Below are 16,930 nucleotides of genomic sequence, written 5' to 3'. Positions count from 1 at the left end.
TTGATTTTATCTCAATATTTAGCAATGACAAATTCTATGAATCTCATAAAAACATTTATAAGGAGAACATTTGAGTGACCTTACACAATTTTACCTAAATATACAGATATGGTACGCAAGGTTTTGCACACACACATTTAGACTCTTCTCTGTATTCACCATGAGTTATTTAAGGTATCTCTTGAGAGACTATTTTGACAACAAGGTTTTAAGCTAGCAGATAAGCTTCCACATTAGTCCTGTCCAGACACAAAGCCCCCATTAAAAGAGCAAGAGAAATAGCAGTACTTACAGCACTTCCAGGTCCCGGAGAGCCCTGAATGCCCCATCTTCAATACAGCTGATCTGGTTGTAATCCAGTTGCCTGTTAAAAAGATTAGAAGAATATATGTAGAAGGGATGGACAGTAGCTGGGGTAGGTGATGGGAAGTTTCCTGAAGGGTCTATGATACCCTGGACACACTCACTGAAGTGCCCTCACAAACACACTCATCTGCTTACGAATGTCATAAGCCATTCTCGCCTCTATGCCGCCACTGAAATCTTTTTGTTCTGAACTGTCTGTGCAAATAGCAGCCCTTGGAAAGCTCCAGTAAATAATAACTGCACCTTATATTAAATGCCATAGGAATGCAATTTCATTACATCAAGAAAAGCTATCCATTAAGAGCTTTCAGCGTCATCTTGCTGAAACAATTTCATTAAGGTAAAGGACTGTAAATCACTTAATGTCACATGCACCCCCTCAGTGACCTAACAGAATCCATTTATCAGAGAAGCCCAGCTGCATGTTAATTTCACTATCCTTGGCATGAGAGAGCAAGACTACTTTTAGGTTTCCTCCTTTTAAAAGCAGTTTTCCTTCAAGGACTCCAAATCAAGAAAGGGAACTGATGTCCCATATAGTTTGCTCTTATTCCCAACCAGAAATACACTTTAGAAAGCTAGTATTTGTTCTATATTAAATGTCACTATTCTACTAATTCACATTCTTTATCATTATATGCAAATGCTCTGCATTGTAAATACAGCATACTTTTGAGTTAAGGAACTTCCAGAATTATATCGCTCTCCAGAAAATAGGTTTTTAAGTATTAAATAACAATTTTGCTTTTTAAAAAGATGCTAATTTTGGTTAAAGCCACTAAGAAACATATACTACAGGCACATCATAAAAACACTACATGTATCTATGGTAAAAAGCCTAAAAGCTGTATCAGTGAAATTCTAAATAATGCATAATTGAAGTAAATGAATCTTGTCCAATATCTTAAGCACTTATTTGTTAAAATTCATAGTACAAAAAAAGAAGGCTCCAAACTTGGTTATGTCTGCTTTTCCTGCTGCTTGTTCTAGAATTAAAATTTTCTTGTTCATATTGAGCCTTCTACTTGGTTGAAATTAACAGTGAAGTACTATATTGTATCTGTACCACACTCTTTTTTTTTTCTGAACAAGCAGTTGTTTAAATATAGTAGCTTGAATGTTAGAGATGCTATTATTTCAGTTAAAAAAGTATTTTGACGTTTCACTTGAGATAGAAACAAAATGTTTCATGGAAGAGGCGAGTTTTCAGCTCTGCACGCACTGGGTGAGAGAATGTGGATGAACAGGAGTAAGATTATGATCGTAATACAAATGCATCCGGTCCTCGTTTCAAGTTCAGCATTCACTGAAAGGGCTAATTCATATTTGAGGTCTGTTCATAAAGAACCGTTTGAACATTTCTATAAAATAGCTGTTTCTCCCACAAGACTACTGAATAAAGGTGCAATGATTTAATCCAGTGACTTTCAGACGGGCCTCTTCAAGTTCCTTGCTTTAGAAATTATGTATATAGACAATGTCTCATGAAATACACATCTCATTTATAAGAAGATCTCTAGGGGACACAATCATACACAAGGCTACCTTGATGTCATGCAAATGGTACAATTTAGGACGTGCACTATTAACAAAGGTGCACCCCAAAGAAGATACAATTTTATTGCTTGTATAAGCCTTAGTTTATAAAACTAAAGTTTTCCCCAAATCATAGCTAACATCCATGCTATTATAATAGCCTAAATAATTTCTACTTATTAAGACATAATGCAGAAGTATTTTATTTTTGAAGAAGACATTTAAAGTCTTGTGAGGTAATATGGCTGCTGCGGTTCCAAGAAAACACTTACATTCTTGAGCACTTTTGATTTTTACAGATTAAATTCATTTAACAATTAAGTTAATAGCCTTTTTTATTTTAAAGTGCTATATATATATCTACACTACTATTCTCTAACCTCTTGAACAATTTATCAAAGCCATTTAAATTAGTACAATGGCATGAAGTGTTACCCCTGACACACTACAAAAGAGAAATTGTTTCCAGACAAATTGGCAAAATCTTTTAATGCTATCAAATTTGCCTAATGCAGTCTCCAGGTTAATCTGTAAAAGGGTGAGCTGTATGTTTGCCCATATCTTATTATCCTTAGCTGTCAATGTATAAATCAATGCTGACACAGCTTCTTCTAAATCATGCACACAATACACAAAGGGGAACCTCCAGCATGCCAGAAAGCACTCAAGCAAACTTTGTCCTACAAGGAATGGAAGGCCAACTACTTTCCTTACAGGAGCAGAAGTTGAGATGCTGCTGGAAACTTTGGTAATTTCATTGTTCTTTAATATTGCTCATGGTTATACGCTTCTTCATATTCTTAACAGAAATCTAAGCCCTTATTGGTGCTAAAACATTAAGAATGTTTGGTTTCCATAGGACTGAGGTTTTCCTTAAAAGTTCTCTGTTATATCTGAGTCCACATATTTCCTGAACATGAAGGTATTTCATGAAGTTACTCATATGAAGGGGCAATCCAAGTTAAACAAGTGAATAATTCTTTCATTAATCTGTCAATTTTTTGATATTCAAAGGAAGGTTTACATAAAGTGTTGTGCTGGTATCACTGCTCATGAGAAAATCTCTCCCAACAGACCTTCATTTGTCTGTATATGGTTCAAGATAAACAGTGTCAAAACTATGCAACAATGTAATTTATTTCAGGGTTTCTGGACTACTTAGCTGCACTCTTTTTGTTTCACCTGCTCACTCCCTTCTCCACTACCTTTCAAGCCCTGGGTACTTCTGGCTTCTGTAAACAGGAAAGGATCTGTTCTCTGCCATACCTTTAGTGACAGGCTGGCCTTCTTCAGATGTGATTTGCAATTGTGCTACGAATTATTCTGAATTAAGAAAATAGCCAGAGGAGACTTTTTCACTTCTTCAAAAAAAATATTATGCTCCAACTATTCACTAAGACATAGTGTAAATTTGCAGATCATTAAAGACAGTTGGATGCTAAGGGAAGAAGTATCATAAGTGGTTTATTTCAGACCTTCAGCTGACCTAACTTAGCACATACTTTTGTGTCTTCTCCCTTATTTGCTGACTCCAATCTTCCTTTTGGCTTCTGTTCAAATTCCAAATTACCTCTCTATGTGATCCTTTGCTGTCCAAGTAAATTTGTGTTTTGAAGAACTGCTTTAATCTCATGGAAATGATGGGGTCAAGAATAACATTCATGACCTCGGCCGGGCGTGGTGGCTCATGCCTGTAATCCCAGCACCTTGGGAGGCCGAGGCAGGTGGATGACCCGAGGTCAGAGGTTTGAGACCAGCCTGGCCAACATGGTGAAACCCCATCTCTACTAAAAATACAAAAATTAGCCAGGCGTGGCGGTGGGCACCTGTAATCCCAGCTACATGGGAGGAGGCAGGATAATTGCTTGAACCCAGGAGGTGGAGGTTGCAGTGCGCCAAAATCGCAACTCGTGACATTGCACTCCCACCTGGGCAACAAGAGCAAAACTCCATGTCTTAAAAAAAAAAAAAAAAAATTCATGATCTCTCGGTATTAACATTCTTTTTTTTTTTTATGGTAGGAGGTATATCTTCTGATGCCCTAGAATAACTCTAGATAGTTCATTTTGGTTTTTACCAGCGCTGGTAAATTTAGTCTCACATAATGCAGTGTGTCGATGGGCTCCATATATTAAGAGATACCACTGTATGCCTCACGTGCAAAAAGTTCTGAAGCTCATCTGATTCTCTTTAATACTAAAAATAATTTATCCTAGTTTCAAATTTTGATTTATTCTAGGTATGGGGGATAATATACAATGTTGCTAAATATAAGTTTTAAAAATAGGTATATTAAATGACAAAAAGGTTAAACATTTGCTTACTTGGCATCCTGAAACAGAGATGCTAGTCCATCATTTAGGTTTTCTTAAAGAATTTCCTGCTTTATTCTTTTAAAATATGGATATCACACTGAGTTTGAATTACATATACAACACTTAGGTTAATAACTATATAAAACTGCAGTAATTTCAATTAGTGTGCTCCTACCCATAGCAAATTCATGTTTTACTGCAGCATCCAAGTTATAAGTTCTTATAACTAATAGGTTTTTTTGGTAAGAATTAGAAGACACATAAAATGTGCTTAACAATATAGAACATAACAATCTTTAATAATTTCTAAGTCAATCTGGATCTCTCAATGTCTCAACAAAATTATTATAACTATGCTCCAATTTTGTATTGTTTTGTTTCATTTAAAGTGCTAGAAATAGTTTACTTTATGTTCATATTATTATTGTAAGATAGAAAACTCCAAAGATTTAGTTGACTTAAGACACATCGAAATGGCTAAAATCAATATGAGGGAATAACAATTTTTCACTATTGTAAAGAAACCAAATAAAACATATAAACCACATGGGAGAAAAAGAATAAAAAAGCTGTACATATATGAGCGTGGTCTCTTCTCCTTCTTTCCATATGTGTATAAACTTCAAGTCAATACAAATGTCTATATATCAATATTTATGCCAATCATGCTTTTAAAGAGTAGCCCCAGATATAAATTATGATATAGAGTATAAGAATAAAAATTGATCCATATACATGTACATCCTTGACATAAGTTTCAGCAACTATATCCTTTACCTCTGCATAAAAGCACATCAGTATTAACTTCAAAACTGGTAAAGAAAGCAATTAAGGTATGGACCATTCTGAGGACCCCAAAGTAATTTACATTATGTGAGAATTTAATCCTTTTACAATCTTTCAGGCAACAATTTGCTTTTCTCACAGGAATAAAGAATTTCAGTTTTTATAGGAATAGCCTATGGTATAAAGTTATATGTTTGTCAATTTGGGGGGAAGAAGCAACAGATAGCAGTAGTAGAGATGGGGAGGGAACCTGCTTTAACATCAATTGAGGGAAGGACAACTACATTGACATTAAGTCCTGGGAATTGCAAGTGAACTAATCAAAAGTGGTAGAAACTGAAAATGATAATAATAATTGCTAACGTTTAATGAATTCATAGCATATGGCAGGGTCTGTAGATACGTCATCTTATTATTCCTCATGATAACTTGGGAAGGAGAAATTAGCATCATCCGGATTTTGAGACTATGAGTCTCACAGAAGTTCAATAAGTTATACATGGTATGTAGCAAATAGTCTGTGAAGTTTTCATTGGAATGTAGATGTATGTATTGCCATAACTCCCTCTCAATACATAGTGACTCAGGAAAAAGACTCAGGAACTTTTTGTTCTCCAAATGGAGGTTTCAGCTAAATCAATGATTACTATGGAAGAGACCAGCAGATGAAAAGCACTATAGAATGTCAGAAAAGACAGAGATTACTCTAGGCTGATGTAGTCATGAAAGAAAGGAAAAAAAAAAAAAAAAAAAAAACCTCAGATCTTCAAAAAATGGATAGAATCTAATTAGACAGAAAATAAAGTGGGTATTTCCTATGGAGGTAATGGGTCTATCAAAGAAGAGTTGTGAGCAGAGGCACTACAATGTTCACAGTGAATATCTGAAATAGAGAGGCCATTCTGGCTTGAGCAAAGAGCTTCTGTACAGATTGAAGGGAAGAAGGAGCTAGGAGCCTGTATCAAAGTCAGAATGCTAGGACTAGTCAGAATGCCTAAAGAGACTGGATGTTACAGCATTTAATAATCATCTCTGCTCTTTCAGGAAAGAGTCTGTAATTCCTACAGATACTGTAGAACTAGGCAACATTCTGCCTAGTTCTAGAGTTTCTGTATCTAGTATACTATAGACACTATAGAACTGGCAACATTCTGCTCTATTCCCAGGGCTTTGCCATAGTGTCTATAACAAAGGTACTTTAAAACAACTTTTTAAATAAACTGAATACTTTTAAACCTTGTAGTAATAGATACTAAACAATGTTTTATGGGAAAAAACCTGGCAACCTTGTTAAAATTATCTAATGAGAATATAAACTAGAGGTCAAAATTCAATTAGCAGGCTATTTTAAGAGTTCAGAGGTGACGAAGTGTACTGTTCAGTGTTAAAGATACAAAAAATCAAAGGTCCATTCTGTATCATAAGAAGATACAGCAGCCATGGCATGATTATGCCAATTCATATTTTGTAAGTATGTGAATTGGATTCCCAATTGTTGAATCAGACTATCTTGTGTTTTGTGTTATTTTGTTTTGTTCTAGAAGGCATTTATGAAGAAATATTGTTAGATTACATTTTTACATGACAAAATGCATTATTGAAGAAAAACTGCTGAAAGCACTCTGAAGACAAAGAAAAATGCAAAGATGGAGAGGTTATTGGTAGCAAACTTTGTCATAGTTGTTGGGGATTATCACAATTCATTGTGCTTTCAGAGGCAGTGCAACCAAGCAAAATACAGAACCATGGACAGTTCCCATAGTACTGATGGGGACATCTGCTGAGCTACTAATTTTTTTATATATATGAATGCCTGAGACAACCCCTTTTTATTTAGTTACATAGGAAATGAAGGTAAGTTTCATTTCAGAAAGGCAATAAAAGACCTTACCTTCATTTACTATCTATCTAAGTAAAAAGCCCTCCCTACAGGTTTGTTCAGAAGGTTCTATACCACACTGAAGACCTCTGGAATTTAAGAGTAAGGATAGCAATCCCTACAAATGAGAAACCAACCTACCACTTGCAGTCTCTTCAGCTTCACGTTTACTGAAAATACTCTAGGAAAGAGCTAGGGGCACGGACATGTACAGCTGCAATCTGATATCAATGGATTTGAAATAAAATCCAATGAACTAAACAGAAAAACTAACAGATTAAAGAAGACATTTTGCAATTATTACCTAACTTATATGACAAACCTAATGAGGTCTTGCATTTGCCTGGTAAAATTTACATACCCTCTTTTCTCTGTTTGTTACATATTGATTCTATATCAAGTGAGCAACCCTTGCTCTCTTATCATTAGGAATTATGTAGATGACAGTGAAAACTAGAAAACAGATATTTGAAATGAGAAAAAATTAAAAATATTATGAAATATGTAAGCAGCTCTGTGCCTCTGGGATAGAACTGTGAGTTTTCCTTCTATGGGTTCTAATGGAGCCATCGATACAAAACTTGAAAATGACACAGTTCCAGCAGAAAAACAAAATTTCTAACTAATGTAAATAGCTCTGTAACAACACATAGGTGAACTCTCTCTATCCTGTTTGCCAAATCGTTTTATGCTAATAAATAATGTATTCCAAATTGGGTGACTTCCTTCCTAAAATGTCATAGGAATATATATATTTATTTTCCAAATGATATTTTTGATTACCTAAAGAGAACCATACTGAATCATCTACTGACTTAAAACCTTGTCTAAAAAGTAATGCATGTACAAAAAAGGATAAATACAAATATTTTCCCCAACATATTTTTTACCAAGAAGCATTTTGTTCCTGGAAAAGGATTATAAGACTCATGACAGACATAGGGTTAATGGAATTGAGATAATGCAAGCAAATTGGAAAAATATATATTTATTTATGAAGAAAGAATAGTAAAGTTTGATTGGAATAGAGGATACACTTTGTGGATGTATTGCAAAATTAAAGCAGCAGAAAGTAGGTGTGGTTTACCTCACATAGTACATTTAAAATATGTCCTTTTTGAATTTAATTAATTTAAGTAATCATATTGAACTCACTAAAAAACCAACGGTAAAGTAAATTAGATTTTGTTTTTGTGATGTGACTAAAAACTAGTGATCTAGGTAATTTTAAAGTTTATATATTTGTACCTTTTTTCTTTAATCCTAGGATAACTATAACTAAGAATGTTTTATCATAAAAACAAAAGACTTTTGAAATATTCTGGTACTTACTAAGTACTATAAGTTCTTCAAGAATAAGCTCACAATTCTTGGCAGTAAAGTGAGATTTAATTTTAACATTTTTCTAAATTCTCAATTAATGGAAATGCCTAATAGATACTTGAAAACAAATCAGTGGCACAATGTAACATGACCCTGTTTAATATTTGTTTAGAAGACAGCAAAGGCTTTACTGCATCAGTGTTAAGGCTTTTAAATATATATATATCTATAGATCTATAGATATCTATAGATCTATAGATATCTATAGATATATATAGATATATAGATGTATAGATATATATAGATATATAGATATATATAGATATATAGATATATATACAGATATATATAGATATATATATAGAGATATATAGAGATATATAGAGATTAGAGATATATAGATATATAGATATAGATATATAGATATATATAGATATATAGATATATATAGATATATATAGATATATAGATATATATAGATATATATAGATATATAGATATATATAGATATATATAGATATATAGATATATATATACACACACACACACACACACACATTTCTAAAGCAATTTTTCCTAAATATTGGTTATATTTTGGCAAAGCATCAGTTGATAATGATATGCTATCAATACTTAATTCATATTTGTTTTGGGAGTTTAAAAACACAAATGAAAATCCTACAGAAATGTACCACCAGTGACCATTATAAACAGTATAATTTAGTTGATATTTTCATATGATCTTGCTATTCTCACAGCATATCTCACTGTGTAAAACGTCAAGGGAAAAAGTAGTGTAAATTGTGGCTGGAGAAAATAAGGTAGCAAAATAAAATGTAAAAAAATTTAATCGAGTTAAGAAATGAATAGAGAGAAGCAAAGAATTTATGGGAAGTCCTCCCTGGAGATGTTTAAGAGCAAGATAACTGTCCATCTGTTTAGAATAGTTTTAGTGTGGCTTGCCTGGAGGAAGGGGAATGAGATCCGCTAATCTGCAAAATTTCCACAGCATCAATTTCATATTGTTGGGATACCGCCTTGAGCATATTTAGCCAATCCACAAGATTAAAGCAAATGCTTTTAGTGAAAATCTTGTGAACACTGGAATTTGCTCTAAGGCCTGAATGTGGTAAATCCCATAAACCTGTTACAGTGCATCAGACTGGGCTTTTACATAGTGCTATACAAAATATGGCCTGGGCAGCTTCTTTTTTTTCTCTTTTACTCTCTGAGTAACACTGAACAGTAGCCACAATGGCATCACGCAGGGTTTTTCAACTTGTAAATGGACATACTAGCATGATACATGGGATGAAGTACTGTACCTTCTTCTTACACCAAATACTAATAATATTAATAATGCTAATATTAATGGAAATGTATTGAGCCATGACGATGACTTATGTTCACCAGTTTCACAATAATAGGAATTAAATTTACCCTCAGTTATAATATATTTTACCAGATAGCCTTCGTAAGTTTTCATGATAAAACTAAACTTCATACAAAACCCATGAGATTGGAACTTTTTTTGAACAATGTAGTTTGAACTATTTTTTAATCCTAGAAAATGCCTTTTAATGTAAAATTTTTATAATATTGCAGCTGTGATCCTAATTCATAAAATAAACCTATACATTCATTGTGATATTTTAATATTTCCCTCATTGTCTTTCACATTGTTACATGGAAGGCAATGAGAATAGTGGGAATAAATTGTTCTTTTGATCAACATCACTCATCATCCACATAGTTTCTGAAGCCCCTTTTCTTCTGTAGAAACATAAGCTTCCAAAGTTGAAATAATGTAGATGCCACAATACTCAGCTCCCCCCATATTCGGATCCCTATAATTCTTACCACTGCGGCTATTCAAGACACATACTGCTTTGCCTTTAAAAAACAGGGATGGCCAGGTGCATAATCCCAGCACTTTGCGAGGCCAACGCGGATGGATCATCTGAGGTCAGGAGTTCAACACCAGCCTGGCCAACATGGTGAAACCCCATCTCTACTAAAAATACAAAAATTTGCCAGGTATGGTGGCGGGCACCCATAATCCCAGCTACTCAGGGGGCTGAGGTGGGAGAATCGCTTGAACCTGGGAGGCAGAGGTTGCAGTGAGCTGAGATTGTGCCACTGCACTCCAGCCTGGGTGACAGAGCGAGACTGTGTCTCAAAAAACAAAACAAAACAAAAAAAAACAAACTGGGGTTGGGCACGTTCCATCCCTTACATTACACACACACACACACACACACACACACACACACACACAGACTCCACTGCACTATGGTTTTACTCTTCCAATCTAACCATACCCTGATAACTTCAAGCGATACTTTTCTGTTTCCTCAGCACCTACAGCCCCTGATAACTTCAAGCGATACTTTTCTGTTTTCTCAGCACCTACAGCCTTTAATGCCTTGTTCACAAATCAAGGTCTTGTGTATATTCATTTAGCACTTTCTATTATATTTTCTTTTTCCATTTTGTAACTTCATGTCAAAATGACCCACAATAGAATAGTCATTTCTAGTCAATATTGCTAATCATTTCATGTTACACTTTCCTGTCTCCCCTTATGATGCATTTTTTAGGGTTAACTTTTAGCATTTGATTAGTCAAATACTTGCAAATGAAATACTGTATTTTCATAGCATTTTACTGTTTCGAAAGGTCTTTCATACATCTTCTTTCCCTAATAACCATACCAAACCCAAATAACTATTGTTTACTTTATAAAAGTAAAAACTGGCCAGGCACAGTGGCTCACCCCTGTAATCTCAGCACTTTGGGAGGCTGAGGAGGGTGGATCACCTGAGGTCAGGAGTTCGAGACCAGCCTGACCAACATGATGAAATCCCATCTCTACTAAATACAAAAAATTGGCCAGGCATGGTGGCGAGTGCCTATAATCCCAGATCCTCAGGAGGCTGAGGCAGAAGAATCGCTTGAACCCGGGAGGCGGAGGTTGCAGTGAGCTGAGATTGTACCACTGCACTCCAGCCTGGGTGAGAGAGCGAGACACCATCTCAAAAAAAAAAAAAAAAAAAAGTAAAAACTAAGGCTTAATGAAGCTGACTAATTTGCTCATATCTGCAAGTCCAAAAAATAACAAAACATTCTGAGACTCCAGTCTTAAACTCAACTAACTGCATTAATAATTTTAAAAAAACTCATCTAACTGCATAAATGATAATAAAAAATCTTTAAATTCTGAGAAAAAATTATGCTGTGGGGGAGAAAAGATTTGAAAACTTTGCTAAATCAACATCCCATTAGATAGAACACTGACTAGCTTCTGTTATCTCTAAACTTTTGAAATCACATGTTTTAAGGATAAATATAAAATATATAAAGAAGAATCCTATCATGACTGACTGGTCCCTATTTCCATGCGTATCCTTAAATGTGGGAGGAGGGCCACTTGTTTACTTGGATTCCCTGAATATCTTTACTAAGAAGATTAAAAGCCACCTGTTTTAAGGAATTAGAGGTAATACTACTGTAAGACTGCAAATAGCATTACTAAGGGATGGTCAACTGCAGCTATTGCCATATTTTTACAGCTAAGTGAAGGCAACTTAAGTAAATGCTACATAGGAATTCTTGCACACTGTTCTATCCAGGTAGATTTGAACACTGTGTATCATTGAGTCTACCTGAAGACTTCTCGAAGCCCTAACTAGCAAAAGTAAAAAGAAAGCAAATAAAATCATATTAAATTGAGCACCCATAAAAACCTTACAGCCATAGTTTTAATGGCTTTATACATTTATACCTTAGAAGCCTGTAGTTGTCTGTCTTTACCTGTACATTTAGAAAGTGCAAGTTCAAAAAATCATTTACATTAAGGAGAAGACATAGAGGCCAAAATCTGTGGCTTTACAAACAGTTGTCTTCTTTGACAAGGGAAAACATCTGTCTTACTTTTGCTACTGAAAAAAAAAAAAAAAGGCATTGGATCCAACCATGGAGAATTCTGAATATAAGTTAATTCTTGAAAAAGTGCCTGCCCTGTTTATTACTAGCTAAGAAATATTAAATTCCTGACAGTTAATCTCAGCATACAGGGGCTTTTCTCCCCTACATTCCAAACTAATGTAAAAGCTAAGAAAAACATTTATGTCCTAGGATTCATAGTCTATCAAAAACCATCATTTTTAGAAGCAAATATAGTTTTTTAAAATTTAGAGAGATATTGATATTATGATTGTCACTGAGATCTTAAATCTGATATGCATCCTTAGAAATAAAGGCACTTAAAAATGCTTATAATTGAAACACCAGACTAAAGATTTATCAAAGGAAAATACAGAAATGCACTTTCATTTTTTTAAAGGATGCTATAAATACATTCTTTCATGAGGATATGAATGAAAGTGTAAGAAATACATTCACACAAAGGGAAAGACATAATTTTGTCATTCTCATGCTTTTGGTATTTAATGCAAAGGGTGATCTTAAAACTCTGGAAAAAGCTGTAGCTCTAGGCTACAGGTGTCTCTAAGAAGAAAATATTATCTACTATTTCCAGAAAATAATAGTCCATATTCTCATAGCACTTCTAGTAATCTTGAAAATGGAACATGGCAGAACTGGCCCAACAATAAAACTAACAGTTTTATTTCTAATAAACACCAACAGCAACTGAAAACATAGTTACTGAAGTAAGCTGATAGAAAAAGTGGGGAAAAAACACAAATATCTGTGAATCAAATCACTTCATAGGTTTCAAAAGATTAATCACAAGGATTAAAGAATGAATTTAATGATGGCTTGTTTCCAGACATCTTCTAAATGAGCATCTCGTCAAACAGCTTGTGAAAACAATTGACAACTTACTGTTACAAGGTCTCCTACACAAGCATAAATATACACAGGGTTTTCACCATTTCTTTCTGACACTTTATTTAATATAAACTTGACTTTGAAAATAGATAATGACTTAAAACACTATAAATTTAAAAATAGATACTTACAAATTTTTTATGTCAACTGCCCCACGGAAAGCTTTCCTTGGGATTGCCTGAATTTGGTTTTCACTGAGATCACTAAAAACAACAACAACAAAAAGATCACGTTAGAAAATATTATTTAAAGATTATTTTAATCCAAATGTTTGAGAAGTTATAGGACACCAGAAAGAAAAAAGAAAACCCTAAAAGGATCATAATTAAATCCATAGCATTATATGCAGTTTCTAATATAAATATTTTATATTTCTAATATAAATTAAAAAGTTGGAATAATGGCTTCTTGAAGTATGCTTCTAGATCTTTAATTTCATGAGAAACTATAAAATATGGTACTCGTAAATTTAAGAGTCACTGTATCTGTGTAACAAAAACATTTCTTTAAAGAATAGTAAAGTGTTCATAATTCAGTTTCAGGGGATTCTGAGGTTTTAGTAGTTTATATTTCTCCAACACCCCTGGCATAACTTATAAAGTATATAGGAAAGCAGCCTACTTAATTTCCCAGAGTAGAGTGGGTAAAAACTGATAAAACCTGGACAGTATGATTAAGTTTTCATAGCACTTCTAGTAATCTTGAAAATGGAACATGGCAGAACCGGCCCAACAATAAAACGAACAGTTTATGCATCAAATATTAATAGCAGGTTGATATAAAACCTTCTTTAAATAATTCTATTATAATCATAAAATAGACTGTCTATATTTGCATTTTAATTTAATTGAGAAATACATTTTAATCACTGAACAAAGCACTCTGAGCTGGAAACAGCAGTTTGTAAAAATCGCTCATCTCATGAAATGGATCATTATTTTTCCTTCAGAGAATTCCAATGCCAATTCTATGAGTTCACATAGTATTATTAGCCTTAACGAGAAGAATATAAATATACGTGCAAGAAATATCAATGAAAGCAGAAAATTCTCATCTAGTTTTAAGTAATATTACCACATAGTAGAGTTGAAATAGCAAATAAAATAAATTATTAAAGCAACAATGATGGTATTAAAATTATCTTTAAAATTCTAGGATAACTGATGCTCACAAAGAAATACAAAGCTACTAACCACAGGTGCATATCAGATGAAAACAGAGCCATTTTCCAATATGAGAAGGCATATTGGACAGACTCATCCACATCCTCTCCCCCACTGCTGCTTATGATCTGAGTTTCTTGTTCATACATTTGTGGCTACGCAATAGAGAGAGAGAGAACTGGCAGATACACAGATTTAATGTGTGGTCTTGACCTTATTAGCACCAAGTTTTAAGCAACGAAGAATTGCATTTATATCTCAATATCCTCAATGTTTTTTTGCTAAGCAATTCGTAAAAAAAAATAAATACTAGTCTATTTAAAGAGTAAAGGTCTGTAGCACAACAAATTATTTCAAACAATAAATTTCCAAAATGTGCTTATGTAGGAGTTAAGGCAGCCTTCCACTTCCTTAGTGATGTAGTGTGTTACCGCTTTCAATAGTTTCAGTATATCCCTAAGAGTATTAATCCTTCATTTCCTAAAAAATTGCTTATTTCTCCAGTTTGCCATTGATTTAGACTGACTTCCTTCCTTTGCTTAATTACACCAAGTTAATAATACTTAACAATATATATTTAAAAGCCTCGATGACAGAAACAGTGTTCAGAGAAGGCTACAGAACAAAGAGAAAGCAAAGAGAGATAGGAGACAAAAAAAATAAGTAATAAGAAATGAGGAGGAAAACTTTGCATTCAAGAAAATTTGAATCTGTTTACAATGCCTCCTGAAAACCATTTAGTAGTGTTTCTACTATTCTGTCTTCGCCAATTCCATGTTTTCTAATCGCTTATAATTTTCCACTTCAAAGACAAAAAAAAAAGCCTCAAAGAGTGTGTAGATGAATAAAAACGGCAGAGGTGTTTGCTCCAGACTTTACCTGCTCCTAGGCTCTGCAGCCTTCCCCTTCCCAACAGCTGAGGCTATGTCATTCCCCACCTATAACCTCAGTTCTGCTCAGTCCCTAGGAACAGTTTTGTCTTAAAGTCATGGAAGTAGAGTGGGCTGGGCGGAAAGTCAGGGAGATGATTTTAGGTGGTTTGTAGAAAAAATTGTGAAATGCACAGTCAGAATGCCGTTCCTTTTAAATTTGATTTTAGTCCTTCAAATTACCTTGACAGAATCCTAGGGCATCAAATAGCTAAATCCTGATAATAGAAATTTTTTTGTTTGCAAAAGTGTTAGAGTGTCTTGCTCAGAGCCTCCTTATTCTCTTAAGGCTAATGGTTTATGTGTGGTTGTCCCCTGAGTAGATGGCTCCACAGGCCACCCTATGGGGTCTCAGCTCTGATGCCAAGGATTAATTGTGGATCCCAGACTCCTTCAGTTAAGTGGGCCATGTGCACCCACAACAGGAGGAAGAAACTAACAAATTTTTAGTACCTACTACATGCAATAGTTGCTTTTTAAGCAGAAATTATTCCCTTACTTAAACTCTTATTTCCTTTATTCCTCATAACCACCTTGTAAAATAGATACTGTTTCTTGGTTTTAAAGGAAAGGAAACTGAGTTTCAGAGATGTTTGGTGTTCATGCTAAACAATGAGACAAATTGTTAAAATACATATGTGGAAAACATAGGTAAATATTTAGCCAAGATTTAGGGATTTCTAAAGATGATTCCAGGAGCTACTTAATCTCAGTATGTCCTTCCTATAGTCTGAAATTTAGAAGGCTTTTCCCTAACTCATCCTAGCCTCCGACTTAATTGTTATTTGCAAAATGATGCATTAGACTATGTTTGAACAATGATCTATATTTTCTATATATAGTCAACTGAAGGTTAGCAGTTATTGCAATCCAACATACTGTTATTTAATATCTACTCTATGTTGCAAGGGCTACTGAGTTGGGTAAGGCCAATTTCCTGTCTTTAAGAATTTTCAAATCGAGTAAAGATGATGAGGCGAATAGCCAAACAGAAGGATGAATAAAGTGAATTAAAAAAATATTGACAGTCAAAAAAAGCAAGAAAGCACTTGGAATAAGAAAAAAAAAGATTATGTGAATGTGTCAACATATAAAAGCGGATGGGGCAGGGGAGGAATGGCAAAAATCAGGGAATGGAGGTGGAAACACACTGCATTTTTTATGCCAGTAGTTTGTGGTCTGGTTTCCTAAGAGGGTACAACATATGCAGTGGAATAACAGGAGAAGGGGTGGAAAGGACAAATCAATGGTGCACTGAGTGAGACATTACTGACAGCAGTGTATTGTTCTGTGAACTGTGTGGAATGAACAAAATGTGTCAGAACTACTGAGTCAGTGGGATGGAGCTGCCGAGGGAGGAGTCTGTAATTATATCACCAGGTAATAGAGTGTAACAGTGTGTTTCAGAGGAAGAAAATGGCTTGATTGGAGTTGATTTTTTGGAAGATTAATCTGGAAATTGAGTTTCAGATTTTTTCATACCAACTGGGGAATGCATCCTTATTTCAGCAGACAATGATTTGGAGAGGAAGGTGATAGTCGGGAGGAGGACACGGGTTCTTCCTTAGATTAACTAAACTGGCAATGGAATTTAGGACAGATACATGGGGTCAAAGGTTCAAATTTAGTTTATTGAATTTGGAAGACTAGATAAAGACTTACATGACAGCGGGGAAAAGACAGTGAGAACCTAAAGCAACCATCAACCATCAATTCATTGCTTCCTTACTCTGGCACAGCGCATGAGGCATGTCCACACTATAAACAGAAAAAATAGAG

General features: G+C 34.4%; 1 protein-coding gene across 4 annotated transcripts in view; it reads right to left on the bottom strand.

Annotated features, from left to right (window-relative positions):
• SLIT2 (slit guidance ligand 2) overlaps positions 1 to 16,930 on the bottom strand; it is a 379,008-nt gene that overhangs the window by 139,955 nt on the left and 222,123 nt on the right. For all 4 annotated transcript variants that reach the window (XM_003826819.6, XM_063603740.1, XM_003826821.6 and 1 more), the window contains exons 5-6: positions 13,191 to 13,262; positions 293 to 364 (exon numbers count right to left, since the gene is read on the bottom strand). In XM_003826819.6, coding sequence (XP_003826867.4) covers positions 293 to 364; positions 13,191 to 13,262 — 144 coding nt within the window. The remainder of the gene's footprint in view (positions 1 to 292; positions 365 to 13,190; positions 13,263 to 16,930) is intronic.

This window comes from Pan paniscus, chromosome 3 (assembly GCF_029289425.2).
Source record: "Pan paniscus chromosome 3, NHGRI_mPanPan1-v2.0_pri, whole genome shotgun sequence".
Classification (NCBI taxonomy): domain Eukaryota; kingdom Metazoa; phylum Chordata; class Mammalia; order Primates; family Hominidae; genus Pan; species Pan paniscus.
Note: the sequence above shows the minus strand (reverse complement) of the source record. Positions and strands in the feature narration are given on the sequence as shown.